The following is a 16,869-nucleotide window of genomic DNA, read 5'->3' as shown; positions in this document are numbered from 1 at the left end:
GAGGAAGGCCATCAATATTGATTTGGAGGGATACAGACTCAGACAAGATGTAGTAAGGTGGGACAGGACACAATGTTTAATGTCAGTGTGTAAATAAGTTCCCCAAGAGGCTCCCTTAGTTTCCACCACTGGTTTTGTTTTCAACAAAGTCTGTGAATCTTTTGGTAGGCCTAATTCTTGGATTTTTGTGGATAGAATCTTGAGTAGTTCAGTTAATGACGAATGTGGAATTTGTATCCTAAGAGCCCAATCCGAAGGTAACTTTCTGACATCATCCTCCTCGTCTGTACATTCATCAATGCTTTCCTCTGTGCTCTCAGTGAAGCTGTCGTTAACCCCACCCTCACTACCACTTAATGTGCAAACATCAGCTGACTCAAACCCACTATTTGACTCCTACGTTGGAAGAGCCACTTGCATAAAATTGCTTATGCCATAACAGTCATGCCTCTCTTCCCTTTCCACAGATCCTGACTTTAGTTTTTGCAAATCTTGTGCAACCCCCTTCTGAATTTTTCTACGTAACTGGACATATTACCTAAACTTTTGGTATGTAGACTGGATATCCGAAAAGAAAAATCAACGCTGGAATGTTCATCACTTTAAGTCAACAACAAAAAAATGCATGATTGGTCACTGATTTATATAAGGGCAACAATAGGAAAATGAAATGTAAATTAATGTAGTTTAAACCAATCTTCATGGTATGTTTCTTTGTGTGTGTGTCTAAGGATAGACAATTTTTACTCTGTGCATGCAGATAATACTACACTGAAATTATAGCACCAATACTAGACTGATGTAGTTAATTAATAACTAAATATATAATTGAAGACACATGAGGGGTGAGTATTTCCTAAAAAAAATGACATAATTGCTTTAGTCAGTATATTCACTTTATTGTTGTATAAACTTGTCAATTGTAAACAAATTAAAATGCATCAGCTGATTTCGTGGACAATAGTAGCACATCAATTAGCCAAATACTGTGTGTAAATTAGACCTGATGTCGCTTGTTTAGTGCATTTTCTCAGAATATGATGTTCCCTCAGCTTTGTGGAGCAAAAAAAAAAAATCTTTGACATGAGGTGGCTGATCTCGGGAAAAGTGTTAAAAATATTTACTGTTAATTCTATTGTTATGTAAACCGTTGAAATGGCGATTATGATTGGTGCTCATTTTTGTTGACCTCATTACCTTTTACTCAGTATTTAAATATGCGTTTCTCAGCTCTAAGCTCTAAATTAAGGCAACACCGAAGAGCTATGCTAGAATTGTATCAACGTGATGAGGACGCAGCTGTGCAGCTGGATGAGAGCTACAGCTAGCTTAGAGGTAAATTAGATAAATTAAGGTACAATTGGTGAGCGAACAGGGCTAGCTAGGTAATTGTAGCAATCATTTTAAGTAACCTAGATTTAAGGTTGACCTTTCCAATTTAGCCGAGCTAACGTTAAAACAAGGCAGTTCCAACGGCCACTCACGAGACGCCTGCAGCTTGCTAGTTTATTCTGAAGAACATCCCAAGACCCTGAAGGACCATTGACTAGCTAGCTAACCAAGCAAGTCGTTTTACTCTTTTTTAACTTTTAGCTGGTTACTGTTTAACTTGACAATGTTAATTAACTTTCTGTCTCCCTTTATTGTTCGTGTTACCTGGACAACTGTAGGGCACATTATTTAGCCATGTAATGTTAATTGGCCAAACTTAAAGTTATCTGCCAACTTAGCTAACGTTATGTTAGCTAGTCTAACGTTGGCATCCATCAACTAACTTGAAGTCCCTAACATTAACCCTGAAGGCATTATTGACTTATTGACCCATGACAGTTCCTAGGGTCCTTATTAACATAAACCTTAGCCATACTGTTTATCATGATATAACATATCAAACCATAACTTAAACGTACTTTAATTACTCATATGATTTTTTTTTTTTAGGTAACATCAACTCACCTTGGATTTCTACTGGGACCACAACCGTCAACTGGGTTTTTATAGAGACAGATGCTTGAGGAAGGTGATCCAGATAATGAGCTGTTCTCTCCAGAGGATTCCACAGGACAACTTTTATATGTGGTACCACACGGATCACACAGCAGGTAAGGGGTGCCTTTTAATGGTGATTTGCAAACCACACAGAGGGTAAGAGCACATTTTAATGGTGATTCATAACCTTTTGAGAATTATGGTGTTGTATACAGTTGGTATGAGTACCTTTGCTGCTTGATTCCAGCAATATAGAATTGTAAACATTGTACGACTATATAAGAAATTAATGTCAAGCCTTAGTCGTCCCAATACATATTTCGGAGATTGGTCTTCAATTGCGGACCTGCACCCTAATTCTCAAAAGGTTATCAGTCACCATAAAAACGCGTTCTTTACCTTCTGTGTGGTTTGTGAATCACCACTAAAAGGATACCACATATCCTCATATGCATGGTGTGATTGGTACAACCTTTTGGACCATTTAATGGGGTGTTTTGATCAGGTGTAGGGTTAGTGTTAGGCTTAATTTGTTGATTCTTGACCTTGCTCCTCAGGCTCAATGCTCAATGCTAATTATTTTAGATATATCTTGTAGTTAGGAAGGGCAGGAGAGGACAGCTCAAGAAGAAAATTAAGATTGGCCAACAAAGCAACAGCTATCGATGACAAATCAGGTTCTAACCATAAGTACAAATCACAAACTGATTGGTATGTAAGTGTCAAATCAACACTACATATTGTGTATACCATTACCTGTAATCTTTAACATTTTTTGAATATCATGATGGGGAAATTCATACGTAATACAATAATTGTGATGAAAGTCTACGGAGCTTTAATTGTGGCATTTCATCAACAGGACTTCTCTCTGCTTCCTGAAAGATGTTGATGACATCACTCACCCTCAAGCTCCACTAGCACATGCGCCACCACATGATAAGATACAGTTGAAGTCGGAAGTTTACATACACCTCAGCCAAATATATTTATACTCAGTTTTCCACAATTCCTGACATTTAATCCAATTAAAAAGTCTCTGTTTTAGGTCAGTTAGGACCACTTTATTTTAAGAATGTGAAATGTCAGAATAATAGTAGAGAAAATGATTTATTTCAGCTTGTATTTCTTACATCACATTCCCAGTGGGTCAGAAGTTCACATACACTCAATTAGGTTTTGGTAGCATTGCCTTTAAATTGTTTAACTTGGGTCAAACGTTTCAGGTAGCCTTCCACAATAATTTGAGTGACTTTTGGCCCATTCCTCTTGACAGAGCTGGTGTAACTGAGTCAGGTTTGTAGGCCTCCTTGCTCGCACAAGCTTTTTCAGTTCTGCCCACAAATTTTCAATAGGATTGAGGTCAGGGCTTTGTGATAGCCACTTTGTTGTCCTTAAGCCATTTTGCCACAACCTTGGAAGTATGCTTGGGGTCATTGTCCATTTGGAAGACCCATTTGCGACCAAGCTTTAACTTCCTGACTGATGTCTTGAGAGATATATGCTCCCTCATGATGCCATCTCTTTTGTGAAGTGCACCAGTCCCTCCTGCAGCAAAGCACCCCCACAACATGATGCTGCCACCCCCGTGTTTCATGTGTTTCATCAGACCAGAGGACATTTCTCCAAAAAGTACGATCTTTGTCCCCATGTGCAGTTGCAAACCGTAGTCTGGCTATTTTATGGCGGTTTTGGAGCAGTGACTTCTTCCTTGCTGAGCGGCCTTTCAGGTTATGTCGATATAGGACTAATTTTACTGTGGATATAGATACTTTTGTACCTGTTTCCTCCAGCATCTTCACAAGGTCCTTTGCTGTTGTTCTGGGATTGATTTGCACTTTTCGCACCAAAATACGTTCATCTCTAGGACACAGAAAGCGTCTCCTTCCTGAGTGGTATGACGGCTCCTTGGGCCCATGGTGTTTATACTTGCGTACTATTGTTTGTACAAATGGACTTTCTACCTTCAGGCATTTGGAAATTGCTCCCAAGGATGAACCAGACTTGTGGAGGTCTACAATTTTTTTCTGAGGTCTTGGCTGATTTCTTTTGATTTTTGCTTGACATCATGGGAAGAGGCACTGAATTTGAAGGTAGGCTTTGAAATGCATCCACAGGTACACCTCCAATAGGCTAATTGACATCATTTGAGTCAATCAGAAGCTTCTAAAGCTATGACATAATTTTCTGGAATTTTCCAAGCTGTTTAAAGGCAGTCAATTTAGTGCATGTAAACTTCTGACCCACTGGAATTGTGATACAGTGAATTTATAAGTGAAATCTGTCTGTAAACAATTGTTGGAAAAATTACTTGTGTCATGCACAAAGTAGATGTCCTAACCGACTTGCCAAAACTATAGTTTGTTAACAAGATATTTGTGGAGTGGTTGAAAAACAAGTTTTAATGACTCCAACCTAAGTGTATGTAAACTTCCGACTTCAACTGTATGAAACCCTCACACAATGATATCCCCATAGACACGTAGGGTGGTTTGTGCCCATATTCAGTTTAAATGCACTTAATGGTTGTTAATGATTATTTAGTTAGAACATTTTATGATCATCTCTGATCAAGTTATTCCACTAACGATTGAGAGAAATCTATCTTATTTGTTAACAAGTTAACATTCTAACATTTCTTAATGGAAACTGAAAACTAAGGAAGACTATACAGAAAATATTGCCTAGTGGCCTCAAGTTTAGAGCCTGCACTGTCTGTAACATCTATGTAAATACATTACATTGCAGTTTTGTGCTAAAGGTTGTTACACAAGATCATGTTAAATGTAGTATTGTTAACCTATACCTAATACCATATCTTAATTTGTGTATTGTTGTAAAATAAAGATGCATTTCCTGTCATTTTTGTTCTATATTCACTAAAACGCCTTCACAATGCCAAAGATTATTGAATAGGTTACTTAAAAGTGAAAGTATGCAAGCTATCTACCTGTAAGAACACACATAAAAGTAGTGGAACTTGCTATAACATTGAAATTGCATTATGTGATTACAAAATGTGGAACTTCATACAATGGGCATTTTCCAGACAAAGCTGAATGGTACAGTTCAATTCTTGTCAAGTCCGTGTGGTTTATATTAAAATATATCTGTATTGTTTTCAGCAGTAGTAGCAGTACTTATTCAATTCATGAGAAGGTGTTACAGCAGGGCGTACGCATTGGTCCGCATATCGACATGCCGAAGTTCCTCCTCTGAAGGTAAGACCTCCACCTAGCATCGCGGCTTGTCGCTCAAGAAACGCTAGTGGTCCGATTGCCAGTCTGCCGCCGGAGGCCCGACCACGGCAAGCCGCTGACGGCGTACCACCCAAAATACGCTGGCGGACCAACAGGTCATTGTTAGCTGGGATATATACTTTTTTGGGCTGAAATGTCGTGGAATCAACATTGATTCACTCAGTTTTTGCCCAGTGGGTTGAGACCATTCACATTTTTACTTTCATCAATGTGGCCCATTTGACCTATAATGCACAGCAAATACAAATGGCAGTAATTATTTATTGTAAAATGTACACAGACAGTTTTCGAAATAGGAAGCAGGCAGTCCAGAAAAAATATATAGAATTGTCTGCCTGCATCCAGGCCTGTTTCTTCAAGGCACCTGCGCAAGCCAGCTACATTCACCGTCAGTGCAACACATTGTATTCCTTTTATAATAACCACAGACCTTGGCCTACTGTATAACCATACAATAATCCGGATATGGCCTTATTTTTCTACTTCAGGTGTTGGGTTTGCGTTGATATTTTACCCAGACAAGCTCTGCTACACTTGACTAGACTATTTTACACGCGCACGATGGCGCAATGCGACTGCATTTCCTAACGGTGTCGTCAACGAAAACTCCCGTTTCAACATCCACTGTGCAAATGTTTTCCCAATGGGAATATTGCTTGATGTAGAGCCGTAGGCATCTTAACCTACTTATACAAATACATTTCCGTTTGTCTCTAAGAGTGTGAGTAAGAAATATGGTTGTTTTTTCTTAGTATTTCCGAACTAATGTTGAATGATCTGAATCACCTCCCATGTATAATTCGCAAGCATCTTTGATGTAGTTTATAATATTCTAGCCTCTAACGGTAGTCTTTGAAAGTAATGTCCTTTGAAAACTACAGATAAGACTAGCCTAGGCTACATCGTCTTTATGTAGGCTGTCATGGTGTGGCATGTCCCACCCACAAGTAGGCTATCAATGCCTTACAATTGCCAGTTTGAAATTGTCACACAAAATAAAATCGGCTGCTGGCTGAAACCTGGTCTCAGAGCATTTTGTATTATTATGTACGTAAACCGGAACATCTAAATGGCTGTTTCTGTTACGTTTCATATGGTATGTATTGATTTGTGGATGTCCACCACCTATTTCTTATATATTATGCATTAAAATTCGTATTATATGTTATAAATTTGAAAGTTTTGTGCAATATGTCATGAATTTGAAAATGTATGATATGTACAAATTCTAGCTAGCTGGCTAACGTTAGCTAGGCTTGGGGTTAAGTTTAGGAGTTAGGTTAATGAGTTAGGGTTAGAGGAAGGGTTAACTAAAAGGATTGGGTTTAGGGGAAGGGTTAGCTAAAGGGGTTCAGGTTGGGGGAAGGGTTAACTAACATGCTAAGTAGCTAAAAAGCTAAAGTTGTCCATGATGAGATTCAAACTCTCATCTTCTGGGTTGCTAGACTTTGTGTTGTACGCCAACCCATACAACCCAACCAACCATCCCACTTTCATTTTTTCCTTAAGTAACCATCTGTCTTATGTAACCAAACATAACATATCATAATACTATTTACCTATTTATGTTGACTATGTTACGTATAGTGTATGAGACCAGCCTGGCTATGCATGTCTTGAGGGAAGGAACATGCCACCATGCACTGTTGGACTAGACAAACACTCTGAGCATGAATTATATGAATTCGTCCTAAATAGTCCCTGCACACGTTTTCATGTGTGAACATGGGTTATGGTGATTTGAAACAGTCAATTGAAATAAACTGCTCAGTATGTACAGCAACAACTAACAAACATCAGAGAAGCATTAGGTAGCACACAGTTAGAAAACCAATAACCGTTGTGTGGGAGTAATGGGTGATTCCACGAGACAAGAAACGCGCTCGCGCTTCCTGTGGTGTTCTTCCAACACTATGAGCACAAGCTTGCGCCGCATTGGTTTGGCAGTGAGAGCGCGAAGGACCTGATCTCAGTAACCCGCAGGTAAGTCCTACTTAATTGTTAAATTTCTAATAACTATTTATTCTGCGATATGAATCATGTTCTTTATTTAGTGTGTTTCGATTTTTTGTTTTTATCTTTTACTTCAGCGATAGCCTACAGACTTGAAATTGAGAATATCAGTTTTCGACACACTCACGCTTCCAGTCATTCACCCAAAGTCACATTTTGACCTGTTAACACAGGGTATGCTTGTGATATGTCTTTCTGGTAGATACTCAAAAACAGCGCATTTCTGTCATCATCAACAGAGTCCAAATCGATCGAAAGGGAGAGAGAGTAAAACTTAAGAAATGTAAAATGCAAACCACTGAATATACTATCTGATAAAACAATCCCAGTGACATTCTCGCCTTTCAATCATCATGCTCATTGATCATATTGCACCTTCATCACAAGTGTATATTTGTTTTATTTTGAAAATAGGGGGGATTAATCAAGTCTTGAACGATAAAAATTAATTGATTTTGATAACTTTATCAAATCCATTAATTTAGGAAACTTTAGGCCTATTAAGTGCAAAAACTATTATGTCTACATTTGATTGATATAGCTTTTTTTCAGTGATGGGTGAATGAGCAGGGGCACACTGCAGTTTCACAGCCCACAAGGTCTGAGCAATGACTCAAATAACTTCCTACAATTCTAAAAACAATTCCATGGGGAAAATAGAAGAATTAGACTTTTATAGCTAATCTCATGCTATTCTACACCTTTTGCCATGAGGCTGAGACAAAATGTTGCTGTTGATTCAACCAGTGTGTTGAACCAAAGTGGGAGGAGTCTGCTTAATCATCACCTGTGGGTCAAATCTTCAAGTCAAAGCCTTTTAACATTTTGACTGGCTGTTGCAAAGTTGTTGCTTTATGTGTGTAGTCATTTAAAGATAATATATGCTCTGTGCTTAGATATTGTAGTTGATGAGTGGGTCCCAATTGTTGGGTTGAAGAAAACGTTATGGACTCGCTGGGTTATGAGTTGATGCTGCATGCCATTACGGTAGTCTACAAATAAGCCTGTTGGTATATAGCACCAGGTGTGCATTGGTATGTCTGTTTCTCGTTTTTGTTTCACACTGTTCATTATTGAGTCCCCTCTCCTTCCCTCGCATGTTTCTGGCGCCGTCAGTGCACACAGATGCCAGATTTGACCAGTCAATATTATTATCAGCAAAAAATGTAACAAGGGCTTTCAGAATATCCTCTCCTCGTGTTTGTTCCTGAAGGGGTAGTAAACATAACATTTCCTCTCTGAACGACTCGTTTTGAGGGAACACATAATTGGGCAATGTCACTTACATCAGTGCTTTCGTCAAGCGCAATACTAAAACACGGCGCCACAATATGTCAGTAATCAGTTGCTTAGCGATGTCCTCGCCGATGTCTTCTATGCGTCTTGTTATGGTCGAGTCTGAGAGTTGCAGTCCTTTAATTCATTTGCTTTAAAATAGTTTCCTTGTTTGTGAAATCAGCATACAATATTTCCGCTGAGGCCAAAAAACATTATTTGACAATCTCCGCGTCTGTGAAGGCCTTGTTTCTTGCGAGTATCCAAGCAATCTTATAGGTTGCTTCTGTCATTTTCTCTGCAACAGTGTTAGATCTGTCCATCATTTGTTGTTGTCCTTTGAGCTGCCCTTTGAGTTGGATATGTTTTGTCAAAGTGGGCATGGTGTGACTGGAAATGTTGCTCTAAATTTACTTGTTTAAAACAATTGACTACCTTCTGGCAAATAAGACAAAGTGAACTAGTCCCATTATGCATTCTAAAAATTACTTGTCTGTCCATTTCTCTTGGATCTTTCTGTGCTCTTCTTGAATCGAACGTATCCTTCTCTTAACCACCGGAGCTACGTTAGCTAGCTGCATTTCCCAGCCGCCATCTTCCTGATTTTCCTGGTTCTCCGGTGGTTGTTCGTTCATAGCTGTCAAGTTGTTTTCCAGCTCTTCCCCCTCATTTTCATTGTCAGTAGATTTATATTTCTTTTTTACAATAAATCGATCCATGTCTACCAGACTGCAAAATTAGCTAGTAGCAAACTAATATGTATTGGTCGCTGTAGCTGAGCAGTTGCGTTCTATTTCGGCGTTTCTGTTCAACAGCAGCGCTATACTGCCATCTATCTGCCGTCCAGGGAACAATAGAGACATTAAATGAAGTGATTCAGGCCTGCATTAAACACATTGAATTGAAATTGTATCATTGTTATGTATTATGAATGGAAAAAAGACAATCACTGTGAGCCACAAATGCGTCCCGCTGGCCGAGCAATGAGTACCACTGGTATATAGCCTGCCGTGCCAACCTCTTAGATGTTAAGTCCCCTATTTAGGACTTTGAGTGGTTCTGGACCGGTTCCGACTGACCTTTTTGTGTACAAAGCGCTCTGTAAACATTGCAGTGCCTTATAGTGCCAGCAAGCCCCATCTGTCTGCTTTCTGCTACCACTCTGTCAGTGGAGCTGACTTGAAGGGTTTTCCCCCCACATTTGCATAGGCCAGAAAATGTGACACGTCACTCCCTTTCCAGACAAAGAATAGATTTAATCTCCCTCTGAAGGACGGAGCCCAGCCTTGGAGATAGCACATTAAAGGGGACAGTCTAACCAATCCACCAGTTGTGATATTTTCAGCCAGATTTTAAGCTCTCAACATGATTTAAACATTTTTTTGTAGCATTGAAACATGACCACTGCCTCTCGGTCAAACAGGGACAAAATCACTATGTGTAAAGCTGAACTTGTAATGAGTCTGCAGACATTCAAGTGTTCTCTTTGTGTCACTCAGAGGAGGCTTGGCAGAAAATGCTCTGTCATCAGTTATATGAAATGGGGTCAAATTTGTACTGTCACTAAATATGATCATATTTTACAGTTATAATAAAGGTGAAATATTATAGTAAGTTGTTTATAATTTGATTGTTACTATATTTAGAAAGCATTTGTCCTTTACCCCAGAAAGCATTTGTCATTTACCCTACTTTTGTTGAATAGGAAAACAATCATATGTAATATTTTAATAATATTTGTACTATGTACTTGAGCTCGTGTCCTCAAAATTGAGTACATGTCAGCAATTTATCTAACTTTTTTTTTTACAGTAGAACTATGCAGCATTACTAGTTATTGTTGCTCATGATTTTTTTACTTTTGGGTATTATTTAGGCGAAAATCTACTTTTCCATTATATTCAAAAGTTCTAGGTCAAGAAATGTATCACATTTTCTCAATACTCAGTCAGAATATCCATCATAAATTAGTCGGCTACTAGCATAGAACAATACCTTTTGTGAGGCTAGAACAACTCAACCGTTTATGATGGAAATGTTCGCATGCACATCAGCAGTTTAGGAGGTGGTTAATCATTTTGCGCCGTTCACCACAGAAGGGAACGTGCAGCACAGGTGCATGCATTCTTAGGCCTACTCATGCTATGCTACATATGGTTGTTATTGGCATGCTTCATTTGTGCAGTGATGGGTTCTTTTAAAGAGTTGTAGATCAATTGTTTTGTAACTGTAACAAACATTATTGTTTGGTATTTTGTACATTTGGTACAAAGTATTTAGACCAATGTAGGAGTGCACAATACACATCTTGCACATTTTTCACTCACTGCCATGTTACTCTTTGGGATGAGAGTGACTGGCTGGAGAGGGCACACACTGTTTTCCCAGGTAGCTATCAGTATCTGGTTAAAAGGTAAGAACGATCAGAGTAAGGGCCGGAGGTTTCCGACAGCTATGTCACACAAGTGTAATGTGCACATGGAGCCTCGATTGATCAGGCGCAACATTTTTATGATTCTGTAAATCAGGAGGGGCACTCTAAAGAGAATTGTCATTTGTACCAAAAAGTATTCTGAGTCGTAAATAAGTGTGGATAATGAGTTTTTATGTAGGCAACAATGAAAGAAAAGACAGTAAGCCAACACCTCTGTTCCGGAAGAAAGGACGGGCATGTTTTCATTTTACAGGCTAGCAGCCAGCGTGCGCACACACACACACACACTGTTTCTATCATTGTAATCGATGCTAGTGTGCGACCATTATATCTGTAAGGCTGTAGGGTATGTTGCTGTGTCAATTCTTATGTAGCGTCCTGTATATCTATGGATTGTGTAAAAAAACGTCACAGCAATTTAAATTGACATCAGGGTAAGGATAAGAGTCATTGCAAATGCAATAGCTTACTACATGATAATACAATTCTTTGATGTTTTTATCAAGCACAGTCTCAGCTTTGTAGACAGAGTTTTTGCAGATGTGCGTATGTTTGAAGAGTTCACAGTTTTCAAGGGGAGATTCCTTGCTGTGTCATGTGGATGTTTGTTGTGTCTGCCCCTGTGTGTGTGTGCGTGTGTGCCTGTGCATGGGTGCATGCTTACGTGCAGAGGTATTAAAATCCTTCCCTGGAGGTCTGGCATACTGCTGGTTTTCTATTCTACCTAATAATTCATTGTATCCACTTGGTGTCCCAGGTTTAAAACAGTCCCTGATTAGAGGGTAAGAATGAAAAAAGCATTAGAACTGACTTCGACGTCCAGATTTGAATTTGATGCCTTTAGTGTGTCGTGTGCACATACACCACATGACCAAAAGTTTGTGGACACCTGCTCGTCTAACATCTCATTCCAAAATCATGGGCATTAATATGGAGTTGGTCCCTCCTTTGCTGCTATAACAGCCTCCACTCTTCTGGGAAGGTGTTCCACTAGATTTTGGAACATTGCTGCGTGAACTTGCTTCCATTCAGCCACGAGCAATAGTGTGGTCGGGCACTGATGTTGGGCGATTAGGCCTGGATCGCAGTCGGCGTTCCAATTCTTCCCAAAGGTGTTAGATGGGGTTGAGGTCAGGGTCTGTGCAGGCCAGTCAAGTTATTCTACACTGATCTCGACAAACCATTTCTGTATGGTCCTCGCTTTGTGCACGGGGGCATTGTCATGCTGAAACAGGAAAGGGCCTTCCCCAAACTTTTCCCATTAAGTTGGAAGCACATAATTATTTAGAATGTCATTGAATGTTGTAGCGTTAAGATTTCCCTTTACTGGAACTAAGGGGCCTAGCCCAAACCATGAAAAACAGCCCCAGACCATTATTCCTTCTCCACCAAACTTTACAGTTGGTGCTATGCATTGGGGCAGGTAGCGTTCTCCTGGCATCCACCAAACCCAGATTTGTCCGTCGGAATGACAGATGGTGAAGTGTGATTCATCACTTCAGAGAACGCATTTCCACTGCTTTACACCACTCCCGCCGACACTTGGCATTGCACATGGTGATCTTAGGCTTGTGTGCGGCTGCTCGGCCATGGGAACCCATTTCATGAAGCTCCTGAAAACAGTTATTGTGCTGACATTGCTTCCAGATACAGTTTGGAACTCTGTAGTGAGTGTTGCAACTGAGGGCAGACGATTTTTACCCGCTACATGCTTCAGCACTCAGCAGTCCCGCTCTGTGAGCTTATGTGGCCTACCACTTCGTGGTTGGGCTGTTATTGCTCCTAGACTTTTCCACTTCACAATAACAGTACTTACAGTTGACCGGGGCAGCTCTAGCAGAGCAGAAATTTGACGAACGGACTTGTTGGGAACGTCACTGAGCTCTTCAGTAAGACCATTCTACTGCCAATCTTTTCCTATGGAGATTGCATGGCTGTGTGCTCAATTTTATAGACCTGTCAGCAATAGGTGTGGCCGAAATAGCCAAATCCACTAATTTGAAGGGGTGTCCACATACTTTTGTGTATATATAGTGTATGTGTTTGAGAAAGAGCGAGGAGAAACAGCATATGTGACTTTGTGTGTGGTCGTATGCCTTTCTTATAGAGTGGGGTCCGAAATTATTGGATCCCTTGATACAGATGAGCAAAAAACCACTATAAAATAAATAGTACAAATTCTGAGCTATGCTCCAATTATTACAATTATTTTATACTAATACAATTGCTCAGAGATAGACATTTTGTTTAACAAGTAAACCACCATTGGTGTGCGTGGCCAAAGAGCTCTATTTTCATGTCATCTGACCATAGCACCGCCTGGAGTTTGCTAAACGGCATTGGCACTTGGATTGGAACCGGTGTTATGGTCATATGACATGAAAATAGAGTTTTTGGCCACGTACACCAATGGTGGGTTTGGTCTTAGAAAGAACAATGCTCATGCAGAAAATACCTAAACAATACTGTAAAATATGGTTGTAGATCTTTGATATTATGGGGTATTTTTCTTCCACTGGTCCTGGGGCCCTTGTTAAGGTCAATGGCATCATGAACTTTACAGAGTACCAGAATATTCTAGCCAAAAACCTGGTTGCCTCTGCCAGGAGTCTTAGCTGCAAGTGGATCTTCAAGCAAGATAATATCCCCAAGCACACGTTTAAATCCTCAAAGAAAAATCAACATTTTGCAGTGGCCATCTCAGTCTCCGGACTGGAACCTTATTTAAAAACATGTGGTTTGAAATAGAGTGCAGTCCATAAACTCAGTTTAAGGATATCAAGGATCGAGAAATATTTTGTATGGAGGAATGGTCTAAGATCCCTCCCAATGTGTTCTCCAATCTCATAAAACATTTTAGAAAGAGGCTCAGTGGCGATATCTTGCAAGGGGAGGGTGCTGGAGTATTGAAAAATCTTTCTCTGGGCAATTGTATTAGTATAAGATAATACAGTTGTTGCATTTTTTTGCATACATTTACATTTATTTCATACAGTCTTCTTTATCAAGGGATCCAGTAATTCCGGACCTCTCTGTATATGTTTAATGAATTACGTGTCTGTGTCTAATAGAGCTCAACCCTACATTGTGTAACAGATTAATTGTATTTCCCTTTGTCTCACATCACAAACAGGGTCTTTTGAGCATGTGATGCCAAGGATTGCAGAGAGAGATCACCACTGTCCAGCCAGTGTGAGAAACTCAGCCTCTCTTCTCTCCAGCTCCCTTATATCACTCAAACTACACCCCCTTCCCAGTGATGCCAGGAACATGCATCAGCAGCTCTTTGAAACCAAGAGGTAATCATCCCTAACCCTACCCTGATTTAGAGAGGGGCACCCATGTTACGCCCCACCCTGTGCACCCACCACCACCCACCAGCTGCCTGCTGCGCCGATCTTCCAGTGCTACACCATCCCTCCCCTGACCCACTATCCCACTCACCCGCACTGCTACCACCATGGCCAGGGAGTCCAAACACCCCTCCCTCTCCCATTACTGCTTCCTCTTCCTACTGACTACCAAATGCTACTGGCTGTTGGTCTCTGCCACTCAGAAGGTCTCGGACCCGCAGCTGCCTCTGCAGGAGTATGCCCACTCTATCCGGCTGGACGGTGACATCATGCTAGGTGGCCTATTCCCTGTGCACTCCCGTGGCGAGAGAGGAGTCCCCTGCGGGGAGCTGAAGAAGGAGAAGGGCATTCATAGGCTGGAGGCCATGCTGTTTGCCATTGACCTGATCAACAAGGACCCAGAGCTGCTACCGAACGTGACCCTGGGGGCGCGCATCCTGGACACGTGTTCCAGAGACACCTATGCCCTGGAGCAGTCACTGACCTTCGTCCAGGCACTCATCGAGAGGGATGGCTCGGACGTGCGCTGCGCCAACGGGGACGCACCCATCTTTGCCAAGCCGGATAAGGTGGTGGGGGTCATAGGGGCAGCGGCTAGCTCGGTGTCCATCATGGTGGCCAACATCCTGCGGCTCTTCAAGGTGAGGATTCTGTTTCCGCTATTTGAAAATGGGATTGTTTTTATTTTTCCATAGTCCTTGTTCTCAATATTATTTAAGCTTAGGTTTGACTCAGGCTAAGATCTAGCCTACTCTGAAGGCTGTGAAAAGGTCAAAGATTTATGACGAGTCATCCCTTCAAGGTTCAGTTGGTTAGCGTAGCAGGCTTTGTTCCGCTGTCTTGGACATTAGAATGCAGATGGGGCTTCCATAGGCTTTGGCTTGGTGGGGTGTCATCATAAAAACATTATGCAATGGCCTTTATTTAGATAACTATTTTCCTCTCCCAAGCTAGTGGTTGGGCTTTTGTTAAAAATTGAGAGATTTTTTTAGACACAACCATCATCATCCTGTCATGTTGCCAATGGGTATTAGCAAGGTTATGGGTTGACAATATTGCTCTGGCATTGAGACGTTTGGCCTGTGTGCTTGGCATGTTCGCTATTGAAGCAGATAAAGCTCAATTACCCGATACCCCATTAGAATATAGTCAGCGTTAATAAAATATGTTTCACTTCTAACTCCAGAGGGCTGGAAACTATCATTGGTAGCTTATAACGGTTCTTGCATGCCAATCATGTCTGAATGTCAGCAGCTGACCAGTGGTAGACACACGAAAAGGTCAAACCAGTGATGCGAAAAGACTGACTACGATATGGAGTTTTGGTTCCCAGATGGAAGTGAATGAGATGTACTTTAGCCCATAGTTGTTGAATATGTAGTGTCAGCCTGACAAGGTGTATTGTTCTCAATAGCTATGTATTAGTCCCATTCTTTTGTCTGGGCTAATCAAGTGAACTGTCCAAAAGGAAACATATATACTATGCCCAATGTTTCTGTGATTTAATTGACCTTGATCGTGATATTGCAGCATATTGCTCTCAAAACAGCTTAATCTTTTGTCTCCCTTCTTTGTAATACAGAAAGCAACTGCTCTGGATCTAAAAATACAATGTGGGAAATGTGATAGACCGGCACTGAAATGTTGCATTAATCTAATACAGCCAATATCCTTTTCATGGTCAGCACAGATATTACTTACCCAACATGGAGGAGAGTATAAATATTTAGTGATCTGCTTGAGGAGAAAAGGTGAAAGTGGAGAATGACCCCGACAGGTTAAATCTCCAGCCTAAAGCAGTGGCATGAGCAATGTCTTGACTGTGAATTAAATACTGATGGAATAGCAGGTAGCATCAGAGGTCAGAACAAGGGAGAGGAACGGCCTGACAGGCTGATAGGTGCTGCCCTAACAAAGTGGATAATGTGAACTATCTGCTCGGTGCAGTACATTATGTGAACCACAACCCATTGTTTTGAACACAATTAAATTATTTCACCCAGTTCTTATTTCAGACCTCCCCACACCCACCCCCCTCCATTGGACACCTCCCGGTGACAATGCAAGTCTCAGAAAAAACAACATATCAATGTCTGGTGAAGGATACGTTACATCCTGGACACTAAAGCTCTGATTTTACACTCCATTGACTCCACAGGAGGCTGTTGAGGGGAGCAGGATGGCTCATAAGAATGGCTGGAATGGAGTGGAAGAGATGTGTTTGATGTTTGATACCATTCCATTTATTCCGTTCCAGCCATTACTATGAGCCCGTCCTTCCCAATTAAGGAGCAACCAGTCACCTGTGATTGACTCCCATAAACAGACTGTGCTTTCGTCACTATCGATCCATGTGCTGAGGGGCTGGCCCAATTACAGTCTTAGTAATGGAGTGGATATGCACAGCTTCATCCTCAAGACGAGAGGAACTCTGAATTGTTTTCCCCTAGGTGCTGCTCCGTGATCAGCTTTCTCTTTCACCCAATCCCAACCTTTAACAATTGGGGTTAGTGGTGATGTAGTTGCAGTTTAAATGGATGTCGAC

At 40.9% G+C, this 16,869-nt stretch overlaps 1 protein-coding gene and 1 long non-coding RNA gene across 4 annotated transcripts in view; both read left to right on the top strand.

Moving 5' to 3' along the window:
* The first annotated feature begins 427 nt into the window (after nucleotides 1-427).
* Nucleotides 428-4,851, top strand: LOC139530243 (uncharacterized). Its single transcript, XR_011665983.1, has 3 exons — nucleotides 428-549; nucleotides 1,942-2,102; nucleotides 2,852-4,851. It is a non-coding gene; the product is annotated as an uncharacterized lncRNA (long non-coding RNA).
* Nucleotides 4,852-6,912: 2,061 nt separating this feature from the next.
* LOC139530242 (metabotropic glutamate receptor 8-like) overlaps nucleotides 6,913-16,869 on the top strand; it is a 239,619-nt gene continuing 229,662 nt past the window's right edge. For all 3 annotated transcript variants that reach the window (XM_071326453.1, XM_071326452.1, XM_071326454.1), the window contains exons 1-2: nucleotides 6,913-7,232; nucleotides 14,105-14,965. In XM_071326453.1, the coding sequence (XP_071182554.1) occupies nucleotides 14,432-14,965 (534 nt within the window). In that variant the 5' untranslated portion in view covers nucleotides 6,913-7,232; nucleotides 14,105-14,431. The remainder of the gene's footprint in view (nucleotides 7,233-14,104; nucleotides 14,966-16,869) is intronic.

The sequence above is a fragment of the Salvelinus alpinus genome, chromosome 9 (assembly GCF_045679555.1).
Source record: "Salvelinus alpinus chromosome 9, SLU_Salpinus.1, whole genome shotgun sequence".
Classification (NCBI taxonomy): Eukaryota; Metazoa; Chordata; class Actinopteri; order Salmoniformes; family Salmonidae; genus Salvelinus; species Salvelinus alpinus.
The sequence above is the reverse complement of the archived record's forward strand: the minus strand, read 5'-3'. Positions and strand labels throughout refer to the sequence as shown.